At 41.9% G+C, this 23,261-nt stretch overlaps 2 protein-coding genes across 3 annotated transcripts in view; one reads left to right on the top strand and one right to left on the bottom strand.

The window, feature by feature from the left end:
• Nucleotides 1-23,261, top strand: part of wnt5b (wingless-type MMTV integration site family, member 5b) — a 76,087-nt gene that overhangs the window by 30,608 nt on the left and 22,218 nt on the right. The gene's annotated exons all lie outside the window — the stretch shown is intronic.
• fbxl14b (F-box and leucine-rich repeat protein 14b) lies at nucleotides 14,934-18,704 on the bottom strand. Its single transcript, XM_026326674.2, has one exon. The coding sequence runs from the start codon at nucleotides 18,074-18,076 to the stop codon at nucleotides 16,874-16,876; it is 1,203 nt and encodes a 400-aa protein (XP_026182459.1). The 5' UTR covers nucleotides 18,077-18,704; the 3' UTR covers nucleotides 14,934-16,873.

Raw genomic sequence — 23,261 nt, 5'->3', positions numbered from 1 at the left:
GAGGTCAAAATGAAGGTAAAGATGATAGATCCCCTAAAAAATGTTCTTGCATTCCTGAGTTTTAAACGAGTTAAAATGAGCCGTAGGATTCCTTGTTGCCGTGTTGTTTCAGCCTTAGTCCTGTTCTACCTGTCTTTACCTGTTCTGGTTGACCCTTTGTCTGCCTTCTAGCTCTTACTTGCTTTACCCTTCTGAATCTGACAACCGTAAACTTACCCTTTGACAAAGTCCGTTTTGCTACACCTGCTCTGTCTCCTGACTTTGCGTTTGTATTCAGTTGTTCCAATCCACTTGTTGCAGACCAGTTCCCCTCCCCTCACTTGCATTATCCACAGATATGGAACGAAATACTGATAGACTTCTTTCAGCGACACACTTTACTATTGATGTAACTATTCACCAAGGACACAAAACATGAAACGTAAAATACGCACAAGGACACTGAGGATGAAGAAAGAGGTGAAGGGCTTTTGCTGCCTGTAGATGGAAGCCCAGAGGAGCTTGCGGTGTGTGTCTGAGGCTGATCAAACAGGTCTATTTGTCAGGCGGTCTCTGGAGACAGTTTTTCAAAGACAGAAAGAAAGTGAGGGAAAAGCAGAAGGAAAGAGTTTTCATTCATGAGAGATGATGCTCATATTTAACATTTATACTAAAGCAAAGAATACTTAAACATATTTGGAATAAGAAAGAAAAAAGAACAGATGATTTCTGCCTTTCTTTATGTTTTGACTTCCATCCATCTTTACTCTTTCTTTCTAATCACCCACCGTTCCTCATCTTTCATTCCTCTTTGACTTTTTCCCTCCCTCATCACCCTCTCCACATTTCTCAGCCTCTTTCGCTTTGACTCCCCCACTTTCCCCCCTCTTTTGCTTTTACTTGTCTCACACACACACACACACACACACACACACAAAGGCGGGCTGACACTTAAACTAAGTGCACTCACACACACCCTATTCCCTTACTCCCTTTTCTTACCACCCACACAGAAACGAGGACACTAGCAGGCCACAAACACACACAGTGGTTCGCCACACACTGACACACACACACTCACACACACACACACACTACTTTCAGCACTTTCTTCTTTTCCATACTCAGCAAGATCAGATGTCAACTCAACTGACACAACACACACACACACACACACACAGGCTGTGTTTTTCTTTTCACCACGCTCTGTTTCCTCCTTCCTCTTATAGAATACTTGCATTTTTAAAAACCATCCTAGACACAGAAACACACACAGATTGAGTGGGAAATTGTGTATGGCAGGTTGACCTCTACGCACGAGAGCCAGGAGAAGGTAACGAGATACAGATATTTGAGGGAGTCTGTAAAAGAGAGGATTGAGTGTGAAAAAGGTTTGGAGAGGTATAAAAGGAAATAGAAAAAGAAAGCAAATTCAGTATTCTAAGAAAAATATGATAAACTAACATTTAGCTACACAAAACCATAGAATATCTATTATCTATTCCCCGGGCGCCGCAGCATTGGCTGCCCACTGCGCCGGGTGTGTGTGCACGGTGTGTGTGTGTTCACTACTGTGTGTGTGCACTTTGTGATGGGTTAAATGCAGAGCACAAATTCCGAGTATGGGTCACCATACTTGGCCATATAAGTCACTTTCACTTTTCACTTTCACTAGAGCATGCATGCAAAACATGGATAGCTCTGCATGTAACACATACACACAGTGCAAGTGAAACATGTATAAATGAATTTCATGCACTGACAAAGCCACCACAAGCCAAGACACTTTCACACACATGCGTTTAATGTGTGCGCTCACATACAAACAGTACAACATACATGAACACACATACACACATGCCGGTGCAATTAAATTACATGCATATTTTCATGCAGCCGGCATGCAATGACACGGCCATGAACACACACACAGAAGCACTTTTCTCATGTGCTTACAGACAGGAGAGATGTTTCAACATTCCCATACGCAGTGTATGGAATTTGGCTCTATAGACAACACAGTCAGCCTTTACATGTCTGCATACAGACCATCCATCCATCCATTTTCTATATCCACTTATTTCTTAACCAGGGTCACTGATCTGCTGGAGCCTATCCCAGCTCTCTTTGGGTGAAAGGCAGGGGTACACCCTGGACAGGTCACCAGTCCATCACAGGGCCACATAGAGACAAACAACCTCACACACTCACACTCACTGCTATGGGCAATTTAGAGTCACCAATCAACCTGACATACATGTTTTTGGACTGTGGGAGGAAACCAGAGTACCTGGAGAAAACCTGGGACCTTCTTGCTGTGAGGCAACGGCGCTAACCACTCAGCCACCATGCTGCCCTGCATACAGACCATAACTGCAAAAATGCTGTTTTATTTCAGGTTTTAAAGGGTAATTCTGGTTTGGGTCTTAGTTAAGTGTCATACAGAATGAATACCCAGGTTAGCTGTACTTTTTTGGAAAATAAAACAAAAGTAAAATCAAAATAAGATCATTATCCCAAAATACCATTTTCAGTTTCATCTGTCTGTCTATATAATCTGGATAAACTATTTAACATTTTACAGCATTTACTTTGTGGAGAAAACATATTCATTAAGACATAGTAACTTATTCATTAAGACATAGTAAAGTAGAGTAGACTGGCATTATCCTTTAAGTGCGTATGTGTTTGTCCATTGGGTCACCCTTCTGTGCATTCATTATTGCTGTGCACATTCACATTGACACTGTAGCAGCATAGCGGCCTTGCTCAAAGGCACAACAGTAGCTGGCAAGTAAAAAGGAGTGGTTTTCATTCGGCAGCCTTCCAGTGTCACCACTGCCCCTGATATACTGTATATTTAAGTGGAGGCAGTCCACACACACACACACACACACACACACACACACACACACATACACAGAGCAGCATGGCCACACACCATGTGTACGAGCCACATTTGGCTCTGTCCTCATGTCTGCCATACGGTTGATTCCTCCCCGCTGTGCACACCCTGCAGGCCAAACACACTGTACTCCCAAGTGTGTGTGTGTGTGTGTGTTTGTGTGTGAAGGGGGGGTGAGTATAGAAAAGGAGGAGAAGCAAACACATATCCAGCAAACTAGGAGAAAGTGAGAAATGGTTCAGAGAGACATGATATAATTGCACTGTTTAACACAGTGTTTTCATTATGGGGTAAATTCATACATTTATACTACACAAGCTGTGTGTACATGGATTTGTTTTGAACTGGTTGTCACATAGTTTGTACACAACAAAGTGACAATTGCATTTTTATTATTGGCACAAGATTTGATTTTAATCCTGGAAAGTAAATATTTCAAACTCCAAAAACAAATTTAGGTTGGAATCCAATCTCAGTAAGGATTCAGGGTGACTGGAAATTAGATTGTAGTGGACTACTTAGGAGTATACTATTTTTCTGAAATTTCAAATTTGCAGAATGGCAGTATAGCCAGCCACAAAATACCGGTACTGTAATGACCATTATTACTTATGTTGTTGGGGAACTTTGCCTGTAAAGGATTAAATTGATAAATTAATGGATGGAATAAAATAAAATCATGTTTCTCCACATCTGTGTAACGGTATCGTTGAACAAATGTTGTCATCTGCTCATGTCTGCAAGGTTTTTCTGAAATTTATGAAAAAAATTTGTGAGTCTACATGTGCAGTCTACATGCTGACTGCACATGTGTGAACACGTCCACGTAGGCAAATACAGTACAAACAGAACCTGTGTGAAGCCACTGTTCACATCCGTGTCTGTTCTGAGGTATATCAGGGCCTTAAGCCAGCTCAGTGGGAACTTAGCCTGAGAGTCAGCAGAGTAGCCAGGCTATGTCTGCCCCACTGCTGACCAGATGTTGGCTGTGATGCAGAGTTAGGTAGTTTTCAACAGAAAGATGAGGGAGAAGACATGTAGCTGTTTTCGGAATATTTTAGCATTTCAATGTGGACACAATTCCTCAAAAAACGGTTCCAAAGTGGTGCTGTGGTGCCTCACGTTAACTATTTCCCATGCACCCAGCATTTTATTTTTTTTTTCTATTTTTCTTTCTTAGTGTAGACGTGAAGACTTTGACAGGTTGAGAGCCCATATAAACTTTTATTCACACATATCGAATTCCTGATATACTAAAAGAATGACACACAGCAAAGTATTTTTTTAAACGTATATGCAGATCATTGTGTAGGCAAAAGACAGCAAGACATGTTGAAAAAGCTAGAGAAAGCAAAATCAAGATGCTAAGATACACAAATGTAGAGGAGGGAGAGAAAAAGGAGGAAGGAAGAAAGACAGATAGACAGCAGTCTCTGTGAACCTGCATAGACAAGCTCAGTCAGGCTGCTGTGGCGAGAGAGGGAGAGAAAGCGAGGATGTTTTGACAGCTCGGAGCCATCACAGCAGCAGAAGGCTGGCAGTGTGTGTGCGTGTGTTTGTGTGTGCATGTGTGTGTCTCTGTGGGTGCAGGTGTTTGTGTGTCTGTGCACATACTGCATTTGTGTGTGTCTACGTGCACGCAAAAGACTAAAGGCAGAGACAGACAGTGACGTTTCTTCTGATTCAGAGACAAAGAGAAAAAAGAAAGTCTAGAGCCTGGATGAAGGACAAATAAAAAAGACTGTATCTGTGTGTGGTATATTTAGAAAAGTGACTATGCATATTGATATGTGTCAGGGCACCTGCCACCAGATCCCATCTTACATCAGTCTGGTCAAGTAATACCTCCTCATTAGACGGTTTCTCATAAACACGGTGTCCAGATTGTTTGATTGGTGTAATTTTTTTACACAACCCTCTATACAAGAAGCCTCTATACTTTTTATTATCTCTGCTTGCTTCACCTTCACACAGACATACTGGGAGCTGCCACTGAGCAGCCCTGTAGCAGTTGCAAGCGAGGAGTCTTGCTCAGCAGCACCTTGACTGCATTGTATGTATATCCCACACAGCAAAGGCTCGTTCACATCACCTGCACTTTCCCAGCCAGTCTTGGCACCGTGGCCACTGACCCTCCACCACAAACCTGCTACAGATGAACCCTGCATGCAGGCTAGTATTGCAGCAACTGACAAAAAGTTCAGAAAACTCCGAAGGTGCAGCGTAAAACATCATCGTGGGCATAGAATAACGCAGTTCGATCTGTAGTCAATGCTTTTTCTGCCAACTGAAAGACGCAGAACCAAGCTCAGTAGTTCCATAGCACAAGAGTATTCTGCTGGACAGGTAGTGTGCAGTGCAGTTATCTTTTACCTTTAAAGCAGTTAGAGTACCCAAAAAACAGAAAACTCAGTGGAACAACAGGCATGTGAGTGTGAGTGTTTGTTGCTATATGTCAACCGTGTGATCGACTGAGGAGCTGTATCCCACTTCTTGCAGGCTACTCCCCCAACCCTCTGGCCCCCAAATTTAGGGTTAGCTGCTACTTCGTCATAACTAACCTGGTCTTTGTCACATCTAAAACATACAGTATGCAGACAGTATATCATAAACTCCATACATATGTTAGTTTGTGGAAAATCGAGCAGTTTCCAGAGCAGCAGACTACGAGATTTATCAGGTTTGTACAAGACAGTTTGAGCTGACAGTCTGTCTCATTCATTTCCATTGTTTCTCCTGCCTGTTTGCCAGACAGCCAATGCACATGAGCAAACAGGCAGAGTGAGTGTTTGCTGTTTGACAAGTGTGTGTGTGTGTGTGTGTGTGTGTCAGAGGGAAGATGGTTGTCATTGTAAGAAGCCAAATGATAGGAACATTGTGTGTGCAGGTGTGTGTGCATGATTGCATGTGTGTTAACAATGTACCCTCATGTTCCCCTGTGTCAAAGCCTGGCTAAATCAACTGAACCATACCATGTGTGTGTGTGTCTGAATATGTGTGTGTGTGGGAGTGTGCGTACAAGTGTGTGTGAAGAGAGTGTGTGCGAGGCCAGATCAATATGAACTAATCAATAGGAGAAGACAGCTAGAAGGACCTTGGGGACAGCAGATACACACCAGGCGTACACACACATACACACACTACCCCGCTTTGTATTCTACCCTCAGTTTCTCTCTTTATCTTCTCTCATTCCTCCTCCCATGTCTCTTTCTCCATGATTCTCTCTGTTCCTCTGTTTTCTAAATCTTTCTTGCACAAACACAATAATTATCTCACTCTTTTTGTGCTCTTTCTTTACGAAGAGGAAAGGCGTACAGTTATATGACAGACCATGATTTGGTTTTCTTCCTCCTTCTTCCTTCCTGGCTAATCTCCGCATCTAAAGTCATCAATTTATTTTCTTTGCGAAAATTGTGGAGGCTGGTTGTGTCAAACACTCCTCTCAGATCTGGCTTTCTGACCACGACTCACAGGGCTCAGTATTAGAGCCATGCTGTGTTCGAGTAGCTAAAAAACCTGATACTGCAGGTTTTTTCGAGTCCGGTCACATCTGTCGAAGCAGCAGTGGAAAGATGAGGTCTGTGCCAGTCCATGGTGAGGAAAGTTCAGCTGCTGGCACACATCTGAGTCCAGCCTCTAGCACGTGTTCTGCATTTAATGGATACTGCATGCTCAAAATGTTTGTCGGAAACGTATTTACACACGTATGGAAGCATAAAAAGCCTTAATTGTTATGTTTGTCTTCTTTGACATTTGTAGTTGCTGAGGTTTAAGGAATTTTTATTATGAATTTTGGATTCTAAATGTCACGTCTATTTTCAATACATTTATTTTTGACTTAATGTATACAGAGTTTTTAAAAATGTCAGCAACTTGAGTATAGGTTTTTGATATTTGACAGCTGAATTTTTTTATAAATGCCTTCATTTTTCATTTTCACTATAGTTTTAAAAAACCACATGATTAAATTTCTTATAAGACCTAAATCCTTCCCTCTTTCACACAACCTGGAAAAATCAAGCAATAAAATAGGAATGATGCAAATATTTCCCAACAGGAGCTTCTGGTTTCTAGATCTGTAACGTCCTCACCACACTACAGACCTCTGACAACACTTCAGCCCTGTAGGGGCAATCAAAAAACCGGACCCCCCTTTTTATTTGTGAATTTGGCCAAATCCTGAACTGGCGGGTTTTCAGTAACACACCACAGCTCTTAGTGGACACTCTGGGTCTGAGGCACTTTCAGTTCAGTTCACTCAACATGCAAATTGAAACTGTAATTCATTTACTGGGAGATAAGTGCACTGCTCTGTCTCAATAATGCCGTTATAGATTGAATATTGAATAACCTTTTGATGGGGATTTCCTTGTGGTTTGAATGTCCACTTCCTGGGTTAATTGGATTGAACAGGAAGCGACCCATATTCTCGGCTCGATTAAATTCAGTACAGGTTCAGGCAAGTTCAGACCTGTTTGGGTTCTAATTTCTGTGCATGTCCTTATGCTTGAATCTTTTCAGGCTTCCTTGTAGCCTTCGGTTTATTTATATATTTGGCCTAAATTAGAACATGTGAAATAATATCACTGCAGCTATATCAGGCTTTTGTTCTCACAGCTCTCCATCCTGTAATTTAGGTTTATTCTCTTTACAATTAGTAAAAAGTATCAGCATTGTTTACGTGTTTTCTTGCATGTTTTACATGTGATTGATGAGCATAACCAAGGCTGACCAAAAACTCTCGGTTTTTTGTCAGGGGTACAGGCTCAAGAAAGGCGCTTCTGGCTTCTGGCAGATACAGTATCTCTTTGTGACTTTGGAGGAACTTGGGCAAATCTGAGAAAACAACCCCTGTTGGTATTTCACCTTGGACTTCAGACTGTAAATTTTTAGCAGAAAGCTAATGATGCAAACTTTGGGGTGCAGACTTTGATCAGCCAGGGATTTTACACATAGAAGGAAGGACAGTTCTGGATACCTGGGTCTCTGCTAAGTTCAGTTTCTTTAAATTGAATGTCTCACAAATAAAAATCAAAGGAGTAGCCTTTTAATGCAAGGCTTTTGGACAGGGCAGCAACCACAGCTGAGACACTGGTTCATTAAGGCGACTAATCTTAAAGGAACAGATCGCCATTTTTTTGGAAAGCACAGGGAGAAGCAGGTAGCCTAGCTTTAGAGATATTAATAGGTGGATTTTTATTGTTGCACAAAGCCAGGCTTAGTATGTATTTGGAAATACCTGTTAAGATAAACTATCCTGTTAAGATAATGATAGTTAAGATAAACTATCCTGCTTCTACCTTCACTTTTACTGAACAGACATGAGAGTGGTATCAATCCATTTCAACCCATGATGCTGTAATCAGGAATCCATCTTCAGCTTCTATCACGTCTTTTTTCAACCTGTTTCTTTTCTCCTCATTGTTGCCCTCCAAACACTCCTACCCAAAAAAAAAAAAAAATCCTCCTTGTTAACATCGTGATCGTTCTGCTCCATGCACAGTATTTCCTGTCAAACGTGATAAACCCACACTTGGCTTTTGCTGCAGCTTTCTGTCTCCCTTTCTGCCCATTTCCTGTGTTTGAGAAAAGGATGACAATTTTTAAGTAGAGAGAAAAAACTTTCTTTTTATTGATGCTTGAATGACAAGTTGAACTGACAGGGTGACGCAGAGAGCTGACAGAGAGACACTGAATGTCGATGTACACGAATTATACATTCACTTTCAGTCACATGTGCACAGGAAGCCAAGCACACGCAGACACAGCACAGCACACCTCCCACGCTACCAAAACACTGTCTCACCTGACAAATTAGAAAGTGCGTCGGCCTGCTGGCTTTTGACACTGCAGGTATTTGTCACATTTCTGTCAGAGCTTCACGTGGTTTCACTTTGCGACAGAGACAGCCAAAAAAAAAAACACATCGTCATCCCCATCTCTCTTTCCCTCCCTGTCCGTCTCCTCTTTCCTGTCCTTTTCCACTTGGCTGTTGAATGAAGCAGGACTAGGGAGCAGAAGTCAACATCACATGCTGCATAATTCTCAGTCTCGCATTGTTATTTCTGAGGCTTTTATAAAAGATTCAGTAATAACAGCCATGGCTTGATTGTGAATGAAGCAGCTTCTGGTTTCAAATTAAAGATTTAGTGTGTGGTTTTCTTATCAAATCTGCTGGAACTGACATTGATTGAGCAAAACAGCCCAGAATGTCTGGTGTCTAAAATGTAAAAAGATCATTTTTATAACATGCACATTTCTAATAGCATAAATAAACAAGGATCTGTGGCATGGCTGCTGCAGTATACAGTGACTTATAGCTATTATACTGTAACTGTATAAAATCATTGGTATCGGCATTGGTCGCCTAATAAACAACCAGCCTACAGCTGTAAATGACCTGATGTAATAAATTAATAAACAGCTGAATAAGTTCCTTGATGCTTACACAACAAAATCGTGCTAAAACAGCAAAATTTTAATTAGCGACATTCAGTCATTTATAAAGTAAAATGTGCATCATTCACTGATTACAGCTTCTCTGATGTGTGAATTTGATGCTTTTCATTGTTTTATATGATTGTAAACTTTGTATTTGTGGGTTAGCTGCTACTTTATTCACAAGTATTTGTGGATGTAATTTTGGGCTGTTGCACCTTGTGATGGTGTTTGACTTCACCACTCTGGTGCAGGCTGAAATATCTTATCAAATATTTAGTATGTTGATGTGAAATTTTTGTTCCTGGGTGATGTATCACACTGACATGGGCAACATCCTGACTTTTATAGCGCCATCAACAGGCTGACGTGTTTTTTTTTTTTGTTTGTTTTTTGTTTTTTTTTGCAATATCTTGACAGTTAGTGGATTGTTCATAAAGTAATTGAAAATCCGACACATTTGTTCTTTTATTTTTAAAGAAAAATCAACAGTTAATCACTTAGGGGTCAGATGATGTCAGTGTTCCCTCTTTGCTGCAAACTTAAACTTTTCAAAATGGAGGGAATTATTTTTGACCTTCGCCTAAATTCTTACCTTTGTAGAAAAGCAGCTCATTAGTTTCTGAGGAATGTGCAGCAGAGGTGTGTGCGTGCCTGGTGTCCAACCAAAAATAATTAGCTGGTCTGCTGGGCAGCAGAGTATGAAAGAGGCAGTGGCAGAGTTTTTGCATACACTTTTAATATGCATGTGTTGCGCCAACCATTGTTCAAGTTTAGGCAGATTTCTGTATTTTGGAAGCGTTTGGTGTGTGGGGGGAGTATGTGTGTGTGTGCCCAGACAGCATTTTAACATGGCTAGCCGATTTCTAACAGCCCACAGTGAAACAGTGACTCACAGATTCCTCTTTCTCTCTCTCCTTCTCCCTCTTTTTCCTCAACAACCCAACTTTTTCTCATCTGTTTCTCCGTTGGTTCCATTTTCTTGATGTCCTTTTTACCACTTTTGCTGATTTTCTTTATTTCACTGCCTTACCACCCCCTCTTTCCAGTTTGGGTGCTGACTATTGCAGACTAGGATAGAGGTGCTTTTTCCTTCACTGCTCCACCTCCTTTTCCCAAATTCTGCCAACCCTGAACCCAGAAAGTTACAGTATTATCATCATGTTCCTACTCTTGATTAAATGTCACGATTGTTATGTTAATTGACTTACTTGAATTTAAGGTTTCCTGTTTTATGTCGTTTCATCCACGAACAGCTTCACAGAATCTAATTAAACTAATTTTATCAATAAAAACACATAGTTTGGTCCCACTGACATTTTTGAACTAAGAAAGTACAGTCCCAGGCATAATCACGTAGAGAGAAGGTCGTTTCACCATTAGAGACGTCCAAATCAAAAGCAATGCCAAGTGTTCTTGACTGTTGATTAAAAAAAAAAAACAGAAAAAAGGTTTCCTGACACACACTTCAACACACACACACACATCCCCCGGGGCCCCTGGGACTTCAAAGCGCAGTCTACTGTACCTCAGCGACACCTCAACACCAGGTGCTGCAAAGCAGAGGAAGTAGGGAGGGATGGTGGTGGGTAGACATGGAAATGTGAGAGGGGGAGAGGGAGACAGAGGAGAGAGATAGGAAAGGAGATTGGGCATGAAAGGGAAGGAAGCAAAAAGCTGGAGGTGGAAGGAGAGTGAGATGAGAGAGTACAGGTAGAAAAAAGGGAAAGATGAGTCGGAAGTAAGGAGGAGGAAATGAAGAGACCTAAAGGAATAGAAGAAAAAAAAGCTTCAAAATGAGGAAGAAATACGCTGAGGAGAAAAAAATAAAAAACAAGGATGAAAGCTGACCAACAGAGAGGCCTAACAACAGGCCAGAAAGACAGACAGACAACGTGGCAGACAAGAAGTTGCAGCCAAAGACAGAGAGATGTGGGGGAGGGCAGTAACACTCTGCTGCTAATACCCCTGCTGCTTTGTTGTGAAGAACCCCAGTTCCCCTTTTAGTGGTGAACTATTCCTTTAATGATAGCAGTAAAAAAACGCACACACACATGCACACACACGCACATGCTGCTGTTCATCTCTGCCTGACAGGAAATGTGGTTCAGAGCGCAACGTGACAAGTCACAGTTCAACTTTTACAACTTGTGTGCCTCACACACACACACTCACTGACACACACCAAAGTTCAAACGCAAAAGCAGCATTTATAGTATGAAAAGGTTTTGTCAGCGACCTATATGGGGCAGAAATGTAGGCCTTCGTCTAATTTGGGCGCCTGTAAGCTTTTGAATTAACTTGTTTAGAGGCTGTCAGTCATGCAAACAGGCTGGATGTGTGGGTTTGAAGAGAAACTCACACCGACAGAAAGATACAGCCTATTCTTAACATAAAGCCATTTGGTGCATGCTTTGATCCCAGCTGCCTTACAGTGCAGTGACTGCACGTATATTTGTATGGCTGCCACTGTGAAACCTTTGCGTTACAGAGGAAAAATGAACTCCCAGAACTGGCAGCAGTATTTTCCTTGCTCAGTCTGTTGTTGTATTTATCCATACAGGGGAGTTAAGAGGGAGAAGTTGAACAGCAGCTTGAGTCTTATCCTCTACTTGTAGATTTCTCTTCATAGGTCATGTGGATGAATCATGTCAGAAGATTTTGTTGAATTTGTTGGTCTGCCATTGGGATATGTAGGTGTACTAGAAGAAGATCAATATTACTCTCATGAAGTATCTCTCTATTCAATAAAAAGCTGGAACTAGGAGATGGATAGCTTAGCTTGGCATAAAGATGAAAAGCAGGAGTAAACAGCCTGACGCTGCTGAAAGGTAAAAAGTCTGCATACCAGCACCTATAGCTCAATAATTAACATGTTGTATCTTGTTTTTTAATCTGTACAAAAACTACAGAATAAAAAATGATATATATATATATATTTTTTTTTTTTTTCCAGATGCAGTTAGTCATTATGGTACAAGTCAGAGGCTACTACAGGATTTCTACTGATAAAACTAGAGCTATAATTTGTTAATTAGGCTCTATTCACACATTTAACTGAGTAGACAATATGAGGCGCAGCAGTGGTGTTTCATGTACTGGTGAGGCAATCAAATACAATCAGGGAGGTGTAGTTGGAGAACAGATTTGTGTTTACATGCTTATTAGATGTCCGTGCCACATGGAGATGTGTCATTTTAGACTACCTACCCACCCACCCCTCCTTGGACTTTCCCCCCTTCAAATGAATGAATGAGAGAGCTTTTTTTTGGTTTGTTTTTGCTGGGCACACACATTTAAAAAGTGAAGTGGAACTGTTCGTAAGAGGAACAACCATGAAAATGTTCAATTAAAAATGTTCAGTAGTTCAAAGCAGCTATTATAAGGCAGGGAGTTTGGCCAAATCCAAATTAGCTTTTGGTGACCTGATATTTTTCTTGCAAATTATATTTTTGTGTAATGAAACTATTAGTAGGACCTGGGTTCAGTACTTCACAGTTCTTCATATGCAATGCAAAGTTAAATTGCACTGTATACAACAGAGTGATGTATCATGCTCTGTTAACTAATCCACAGCCAGCTCTTTCTATTCAAAATGCAAATTGAGACTGCAACTTATACAATAATGGACACGTTTGCATTCTTCTCACAGACTGTACGGCAGAATAGTTTCATTAAAAAAAAAAAGACTTTTGGTTTTTGAAATTGGAAGAATGTGCACATGTGCTTCACAGGTGGCATGCACCACCTCCAGCAACAGAGTACAGGCAGGCAGGCAAGGTGACCTCATGTAAAACCACGACTACCCTCCACCCTGCTGATGTGTCCTTAAGCAAGACACAGAATCCTCAGTACCTCCAGCAGTGGGGTTCAGAGCTGAGCCTGACCTCTGACCTCCCTGTGGAGGGCAGCAGACAAAAAGAGATTTTCTCTGTGGGGATTAATAAAGTATCACATTATCATTCGAATGCAGGCTGTTTGTATCTTTGTCAGTCTACATTTCATCCTGCAGTGCTTTCTGTGGAAATATGCAATATGACCTTGTCACAGTAAGCCGCCTCTGAGGAAAGATCTGCAGACCCGAAAGTCAAATAATAAAGAAATTATCAGCTATTTTGTGCCTACCCCACCTCTCTATTCATCCATCAGTATTCAACCTCCAATTTATTACAATGTCACGTCTCTTTCATTTTGAGTTAGTTTCTGTTTGTTGCATTGCTGCAGTATTCAGCTGTAAGTTGTCATTATGAGACAAACAATGTATAATAGTTTCATGGAGGCAAAAGACAAGTAACAGTAGTTCACAGTTTAACTGTTCAGTCTTAGATACATAGTCTTTCTGTGGCTTATGCACTTATTTTTAGACGTTTCTGGGACAAAGCGACACAAAATGTCACAGACATCTTTCACATCTCAGTGTGCACTCATTGCAGTGTTATTGCACAAGACCAAAGGCCAGCTAAAGCAAACTTAAGAAACAGCAAACACTGACATTCTCTCTTTTTCTTTCTGTCTGTCTCTTTCCCTGTGGTCAACAATCCCTCTGCTGGCCTTTATCCCCAAATCCCCATGGACAGAGAGTCAGGAGAGAGAGAATACTTAAATGCTCTGAATGATGGTGTGGAATGCTAAAGAGAAGTGAGTGTGTGTGGTGATAGGGGGGAGTAAGGAGAGGATGGAAATGGGGGGGTCTCCTGCCTGGTCTAGGATCTGGTATGCGTGACTGAACAAGAGGAGGAGAAAGAGAGGAAAAGATGAAAAAAAGATCCCCCACCAAAATCTGCCTTCCTAACTTCTAAAAAGACAGACAATAGCCACTGACTGGCCTGGCAACCCTGTGTGTGTGTGTGTGTGTGTGTGTGTGTGCTGTATCACTTCACACACAGGACACGTCCTGATGGGAAGCAAAAAGATGGAAATCTGCTCTAACTAACTTTAGATCTCACATGCAGTCACACATGCGCAGCTCTGCCACATGAAATAAAACACTGCAAAAATAACCAAAGCTAATATCCCAAACCTCCAATTTAAACCATGAAATCCACCAAATATAACCCTAACCCCCCTTGTGCTTCGAATCCTCAAGACTTAAATGTGAAACTCAACTCCCCCCCCCCACCCCCCCGGTTGAGCTGAACACCTTTTTGTTGCATTTGAGGATAAAAAAAACCCCACATTGATGATTAAAAAAGTCAGCAGGGTAGAACAGCTTCCGATAATAAACGCCTTGGTGAGAATTAATTACACAGGCAGTGCAGCCAAATCAAGAAGGCAAGCATCCATTTTGAATCTCCTCGTAAATAATAAAGCAGCTTTTTTTTTTTCTTTCTTTTGAGAAGCAAGACTGGACTGATCAGGGACAATACTCAGAAATGTGTGGGCGGCTATTAGGAGCATTACATTCAAATAAAAGCCCTTATTTTGTTAAATACTCCTCAATGTGGACAATATCATTGCAGGACAAGACCAGAGAGGACTGTCTTGTGGGGACCAACAGTGTCAAATTACCTTGTGGAAACTGATATTTTCAAATTAATGTTCAAAAAAAAATAAACAGCACAGTGACAACAATGAAGCACTACACTTACACAAAAGTACTCCACACTGCCAGTTTCGTTCATTATATAAATATCTTTAATTGTTTTAACCGTAAGAATATAAAACAATTTAATTTTGGGATTCTGCAATTTTTTTTTTACAAACACATAATATACAGTACATCTTTTTATTTTCAAACACACACAGCTTTTTCAGCAGGACGCACATCCGTATATTAATTTTCTAGCAGGTCATTGCATTACATTAAAGCGCGCACACACAGGCCTCCGTGCGCGCGCATGTGCATGTGTGTATGTGTGTGCGAATAAGAGAGAGAGAGAAGGACAGTGGGGGAGAGAAAGAGAGAGAGAGAGAGAGAGAGAGACGCATTCTTGTAACCCGAGACGGAGGAGAGGGAGAAAAGAAAAATAATCGATCGCTCCTTATTCCAAGCATGTCTCCAAATGGATTCGGGGTATTTTTATTCAGGGAGAAAAAGAGGAGGAAAAAAAAATTTCTATCCTTACCCTCCTCTCTATCTATCTCTCTCTCTGTACTGGAGAGAGCGACATGAATATGAATGCGACCTGTGTCGGCTTTAACGTGGGAAAATAAAAACCATGAAGCAAACCCTGATTCGCATCGATTAATAAAGGGCATACGATTATAGACATCACTTCAATTTGAAGTACGACGCTCTGAACAACATCCACTGACATTTATTTCCACCAGCATCCCTTTAGAAAGATACCAAAATATTCCTATAGCATACTTTCACTGACAGATGTTTAATAAAGGCCTGGTCATGCCTTTTTACGCATCACCTCGCAGCGCATCGGTAGCTACAACATTCCTCTATAATATTATTTATATCATGACTGTTAGTATTTCTCCTAAGGGTAAGTTGACCATCCTGTCTGCTATATATTGGTGGAAGCCTGAACACTTCGCGTCTCTATAAAGGGCGATAAAAGTTGGACTTCATCTATAAAAAATGAAGGGAACAATAAAATAAAAAAAAGCTCTTGCGCACAGGCGGGTTTGCGTCTTTTGCATAAAGCGTCATTCTCGTAATCTGGTTAGATTTCACAACTCGCTTTCCCTTTCTCTCTCAGGCTCTCTCTCTCTGGGAAATTGTTGCTCTTTATTGGGGTAAATTAACAAAGGTAGTTAGATTGTGTCCTGGTCTCCTTTCTCCAGCTCTGCTCATGGAGGGAGGGAGGGAGGGGATGGAGGCATGGGGGAGGGGGCAGACACGGTCCCTTTAGGCACATTTTCTCCCGGTCTCTCCTTCTCGCTTTCCTTGTTTTTTTCTAACAGTATACACCCTTTGAAAACAACCACATACGAGGTAGCCAAATGTTTTTTAGGCGTGATGGCTGTAGCGGAGATTAGTAGTAGCCTAAACGTCTCCAGTCTCCAGACTCACTGTCAAAATAAAAGTCTCTTAAGTTTTTAAAACCTCTCTGATTTAAATGGGGGGAAAAAATGAATCTGCCAGTTTGGATGGAGGCAAGTTTCACTTCAAGAATTTTCTAGAAGCAGGTGTCAGTAAGTGGAGCACATTACTGTAACAGGATGGAGTGACATTTGAGTTTTAAAAAAAAGTGGGAAACAGGATGATTTGCATTGGAGTTATTCCAGTTTAGTGTGAGAATTCATGAGATATTAAAAACTCAATATGAGATCAAAAGAACTGCTAACAGGGACTTTGATGAGCGCATTACAAAAGTAAGTTTTAATTGCTTCCTACCAGGCGAAATATTAAGTCATATCAAATACTAATTTAAATCCTGCAACAGAGAGAAAAATAAAACATTTGAACATAAAATCTGCCCTCATGGGAGAAACACACCTCACACAAGAAGGAAAAGGAAGGCTCTCTATTTTTTTTAAATAAGAAAACAAATTTCCCCAAACATCTATTCTCTTCCTCCTGCTCCTCATGGCCCCCTCTGTCCCCATCCAAAAAAAAAAAAAAAGAACACAAAAAGAAAACAAAACCATTTCCAATCACCTCACTTTCTCACTCTCTGTCATCTGCCACAGTCCCAGGTTTAACACTTTAAGGCAGGGGAGCTGTGTGATCCTCTCCAGTCCCCTCTTGGTGATCTTGGTACATCCATACAGGTCGATGCCCGTCAGCTGGGTTAGGTGGTCAGCTATAAGCTCCAGCCCTTTGTCCGTGATGCGCACACACTGTCCAATGTTCAGGGTCCTCAGCTCGTGCATCTGCCTCACCATCCGGTTTATTCCGTCGTCAGAGATGTGACATGAGCACAGAGACAGGGACTTAAGCTGGTACAGCCCCTGGGCAATGTATGCCAGGGTCTGGTCTCCTATCTTGTCACAGAAAGAAACATCTAGCCCGGAGAGCCTTAGGGTGCCCATGGCGAGGTGCATGGTCCCTGTGTCACTGATGTTGTCACAGGAGCGTAGGTTGAGGCTCCACAGTGAGGCCATGTGAGACAGGTGGATCATCCCTGCATCTGATATCCCCCCACAGAAGCTCAGGTTCAGGACCCGGAGCTTGGTCAGCCCCTTGGAAATGTGTTTGAGTGACAGGTCCGTCAGTTTCTGACAGTCCTGGAGAGTCAGGTACTCCAGGTTCAAGCAGCCCTCTGCTGCGCTGCGGGTCATGCCAGCCAAATGTCCAATCCCCACGTCCGACACATGCCTGCAGGACCTCAGATTGAGACTTTTGAGTCTATGGAGACCCCAAGCTATCAACAGGAGCCCAGTGTTAGTGATGTTGCTGCAGCCACCAAGCTCCAATACCTCCAGGTTCTTCAAATACTGGGCTATCCTGCCAAGACTGGAGTCTGTGATCTGCTTGCACAGACTCAGGTTCAAAACCCTCAGTGATGGGATCTCCTGCACAAATGCATGGCCCAGCCCGTTATCCGTGAGGTTGTAGCAGCCGGACAGGTTGAGGGACTCGATATTAGGCATTCCCTGGATCACATAACTCAGGCTGCGGCGCAGGGAGAGGATCTGGACCCTCCGGATGCCCCTGGCCTGGAGGCTGGGGAACAGGGAGGGATTGGCCCGGCGGAGGTGCAGCTTGGCTTCTACCCCCCTCCACACTGACTTGTGGTAGGATGCGTCCCTCCATGCGATACACACTTGGGCTACCCTGCCTTTGTCCCTCACATCCAGATAGCTAAAAATCATGGCCAAAATTTCCGGGAAGAGGCACGAAATGTGCGTCTCCATTGTTTTTCAAAACCCAGGCATATAAAAATTAATACTCCACACCTCCAAGGCTGAGAAAAGAAACCACTCAAACACTCCCCTTCTCTTGCAATTATTCAAAACTGTCCCAGTTATCCACAGAAGTAAGAAAGCAATAAGAGTTGTTGGTTTCACTCTTTTCTCTTACACTGAACTGTGCAAAATCGATCCAACTCTCTCCAGTCCCACGTGATCCGGTCTGGTTGCGTAGTAGGATTCAGATACATTAAAAAAGAAAAAAAAAACAAGAAAAGCGTTTATTCGTGCCTCAACCCCTCTCTCCGCCAAAAAAAGGAGGAGAGGGGGGCGAAAGAAAGGAGGAGGAGGAAAAAGCGTCAATCCGTCCCCCTCTCGCTCCCTCTCTCAGACGACGCTTCCTTGTATTATACCCACAGAAAGCCTTCCTCTCTCGGCCGAGCGGGGATCCAGACGGTCGTACATTTCAGTATAAGAAAGTAAAAATAAAACTAACACTCTTAGCGCCGCCCATGATAAACATTTCTATGATACAAAAGCAGAAAAGACAGAGCTGGGTTAGCTCTGTAGGCAGATTGAGAGAGAGAGAGGAGCGTCCTGGGCTCAAAGCCTTTGTCTGCTCTTTTCAAACCGACTTGGCAGGGACCCCAACACTCTGTCTACACGAGAGGGGTGGAGGCAAGTCATAGTATTAATGTCATAACTTGAGAACATATCCAAAAGCAACGTTACTGATACAACTGTACTCAAATGTCAGGGCGATGGTGGACGTATGTTAATATTTAATAAGCGATGTGGTGCGAATTGAAATTAATTTGAGAGACTCACTCATGCCACCTCCGTGTCAGGCAGTTGGTATGTCCCGCCTCAGCTGGAACGGTGCGAACAGTTTCCCTTGGAAACCAACTTCTTACAATTCAGTTCACTTTGGGCTTTAACCCTTTGAGCGGACCACACAAGAAACACGGGAAAGTCAAATGGAGAAGCCCTTTCCAGTCCGCTTACTTGGCATAAACATTTAGTCTTTCTTATTAAGATTTTTTTTTGTTCTTGTTGTTGTGGAAATACTACTGGAGCGTCTCCAGAACGGCCACAGACCAGAGTACAGTGTCCTTTACCTCCTGTAAACTGCCTCTCTCTGTCTTTTCTACTCTTTCGCAGACTTCATTGCAAAACCAGAAAACACGTTTACATTTCCAGAGACCATAAATCAGCATTACATCTGTGAAATACTGAGATGATAATGCTCTTAATAATGTTGGAAACAATGTACAACAAATACATAAAGACTTCTTTAATTTCATTTTCACATGTTTTATTGGCTTGTTACTTCGCACAGTGTTAGAAGAACCACAAACCATCACAGTTCAAGTGAGTTCATGCCCCTACATTTCTCACTTTAACAATCATTTCCCACTTTAATCTGAAAGTTTTAATATATTTTAGTGTTACATCTGTGGTGTTAACACTGTTCATAAATATATATAAATAGAGTATCTATATTTTTATGAAGTGGGTGGAGTGTCCTTAAATGATCCGGGGCGATCAAATAATCTGTGAAGTGTTTAAAGAAAGGACTCATAAGCTTCGTTTCTCTCATGTGTCTCTCATAAAGAACCAGAATAATCACTTTGAAGCTGTTGTCTCACATCTGGCATTGTTTATGTTTTATTACTTGAATCACAAGCAAATTTTAGACTCAGCTGATGTTACTGAGAGGATTAGTTTAGTTTATTTTATGCATCAAAGCATGAAAATGATCAAATGCAATGATGAGGTAGAAAAAAGAAAGGTGTATCTTTTCTTACTCTTAGCCAATTTGAAACTTTTCATGCCCTGCAATGGGCCTCTCTTCCCCAGGGTAGCCTTTGCCCTGCATGTGTGTGTCAAATGTGGGCCTTAGCTCTTTATTGGTATGTGTGTGCTTGTGTCAGACATATGTACACATATGTATAGACAGGAGGATGTTATGTCAGTGCATATGTGGTACTTGCATGTAAACAGTATATTTTTATATGCTTGCATATATCACTGTTTCTAGGCTTATGTGTGCATGTGAGTGTGTGTGTGAGAGAGAGAGAGATAATATGATAGGGGAGCCGTTTGCTGAAGCCAGTGGAGTGTGGCGGAGTGGTTGAGAAAGCAAAGGAGAAGAAGAGCTGATGAGAAACAGAGGCAGAGAGAAACAGAGGAAAAGGAGGAGAGAGGTAAAAGTGATCAGCTGAGGATAACAGAGGAAAGACTTTTGTGTGAAGTGCAGCCGTGCACAACTGACAGCAACTTTCCTCGCTTCCACTTCTCCCTCTCATCCTCTATATTCTCCTTCACGTTAAGTAGGTGTGGATGCTTGCTGTAATTATTCCTATCCATTCCTAAGGTGTCAGCATTGTAAGAAATATATTCTTCCATGCAAAATTGCATTTTAAAGTTCAAGTCTTCTTAGAATAAAATTCCCATTTTGGCTACTCTATGTAATTCAAAATACTGTTCAAAATACTCTCCATCCTTAACCCCATATCTCTCTTTCTCAATTCAAACTTGTGGATGGGCCACAGAAGTCAACACATTGTTGCCATGAATGATGAGTTTGAATTGTTGTCAAAGGACAAAATACTGTGAACCTGTACAGATTTGCAAGGAAAAGATAGACATAATGAATACTTATCAGAAAAAAACAAATAGTCTACATTTTAACTATGTGCATGTTCATACTTAACAGAACACCAGAAGGTATTCTTATGTAATCAGGAGCGGTCCCAAAGGCATACATCAAATATTTCTCTCTAGCTGGAGTCATCACAAGGGCAGCACGGTGGATTAATGGTTAGCACTGTTGCCTCGCAGCAAGAAGGTCCTGGGTTCATAACCCAGCAGGGGCCTTTCTGTGTGGAGTTTGCATGTTCTCCCTGTGCTTGTGTGAGTTTTCTCCAGGTACTCCAGATTCCTCCTACAGTCCAAAAACATGTATGTCAGGTTGATTGGTGACTCTAAATTGCCCATAGGAGTGAGTGTGAGTGTGTGAGGTTGTTTGTCTCTATGTGGCCCTCATGGACTGGTGACCTGTCCAAGGTGTACCCCTGACTTTCACCCAAAGAGACCTGGGATGGGCTCCAGCAGGTCCCTGTGACCCTAGTTAGGAATAAGCGGGTATAGATGATGGATGGATGGAGTCATCACAAGCCTTGTCATAATCACAAGACTTTATTGGAAAAAGCTAGAATGCAAAATAATTATATGGTTTTCTTTACAGAAAGATTAGTAAGTAGTGAACAGCGTGTGTTTTCATGTTTTTATTTCTCTTTACTCTATCTTTACTCTTTCAGACTCTTTCGTATGCCCAAAACACCTCAATACAATTAATTTTAGCATCGGTGAAGTCTCATCTGTACTTGTTCACACAGTATTGAAAACATTTAAGCATAGTTCTCACATTCTCTTACTGCATAAAGTTCTCACCAACTCCCCACATACCAGATTAAGGAAAGCTATAGCTGTAAACAACACACAGTTTTTAGCTGTAAGTATGAACTTTAAGATTGAAAAGTATCCAAAATCAATGAAAATTGCCTGGCGACTATTTTTAATGTCCTTCCCTGCTTTTAACTTATATCCTGTAAATTCATCAAGGGCAAAAACAAGGCAGTTAACTGCACTGTCCCCTGTGGCTGCCAACACCTACGTCCTTGGTTCTGAGGCACAGAGTGTCTCATGCATTTTCAAAATACAGATCCTGACATGAATACCAAGCTTTATAACGATAGTGCAAACACCTTGAGTTATAAACAGACTGGGAGATTAACACCAGCTCACAGCTAAATGTGGATAAATTGTGGCTGCTGCTGGTCAGTTCGCTGGACAAACCTCCTGAGATTTACTGGTGGTGCACACAAAAAACTAGCTTGGTCATAAACCATAATATGATTTGCCTCACCCAAATGTTCTCTTAAACCGCACTACACAGTGCTATTTGGCCTTGGAGCGGTTGTCTTGACAAATTTATATTTGTTGGGTTCAAAACGGAAAATAAAATTCTGCCAGTGTAGCTTTAAAGCTGCCAGGTAGCCTGTGTTGTGGAGGAGATTTTTAGCAAACTTTTTAATACCAGAAGTGTCTGTTTGTGTGTCACCAGGCCTTCACTTTGCTGACAATTACATGCAAGACAGGTAAAAATGAAAGAATGACAAGTTACAGGCGAAATAAATGAACAGAAAAGAGAAGGGGAGGTGGGTCTATATATGCCACAGGCTTTCTCTTCAGCAGCAGTAGCTGAGTCTCTCTCTGCATGACCTGCCTGTGAGTGTGTGTGTGTACTTGCTCAGCATGCATTTTTTCTGTTTTTCTGTCTCCCTCTGTCTGCCTCATATCCCAGCTGTGTGTGTGTGCACATACTTGCATGACTATCTTTGTGAGGACCGGTGTGAGTTGCACACAGCACATTTTTGGAACGTAAGGACATTTCAGCTGACTTTCACTTCACTTTCACCTTCAAAAGAACTGTCTGAGGGTTAGAGTTTGGTTTTATGGTGCTGGCTATAATTATGCTTAGGTTAGAGTGAGGGTTAGGGGCTTGATAATGCATTGTATCAATGAGTGTCCTCACAAACATAGACGTCCAAACGTGTGTGAGCTGATATGGTGTGTCATACCTCTTAGAAAACCCGCTGGGCCCGAGCTAGCACTCACACTGAGTGAGAGAGGAGAAGCAGAGGGATGGATGGATGAGGGAAAGGGAGAGGGGCAAATATAAGGAACGGGTCAGAGGAAAACGAAGGAAGAGTATTTTTAGAGGATGTATCAGTAGGGACGAAGAGAGAGCCACATGCTGTTCTCTGAATATTAAAATGGAGGTTAGAAAACTAGGCTAAAAGGGCAAAACGAAGAGGAAGAAGGAGAAGAAAGGAAAGAGCAAAAGTCTGATTTGTGACTGGTCTGTGTGCACTTTAGGCATTCTGGCAGTCGTGGCAGGTTAGGCAGTTGTGGCCTAATGGATAGGGAGTTGGACTTGTAACCCTGAAAGTTGTCCACCTTCAATACCACTACTGAGGTGAGACCCTTGAGCAAGGCACTGGACCCCCAACTGCTCCCTGGGTGCCACAGCAATAGCTGCCCACTGCTCTGGGTGTGTGTGCACTTTTGGATGGGTTAAATGCAGAGCACAAATTCTGAGTATGGGTCACCATACTTGGCCACA

Source organism: Mastacembelus armatus, chromosome 23, assembly GCF_900324485.2.
Source record: "Mastacembelus armatus chromosome 23, fMasArm1.2, whole genome shotgun sequence".
NCBI lineage: Eukaryota > Metazoa > Chordata > Actinopteri > Synbranchiformes > Mastacembelidae > Mastacembelus > Mastacembelus armatus.
Note: the sequence above shows the minus strand (reverse complement) of the source record. Positions and strands in the feature narration are given on the sequence as shown.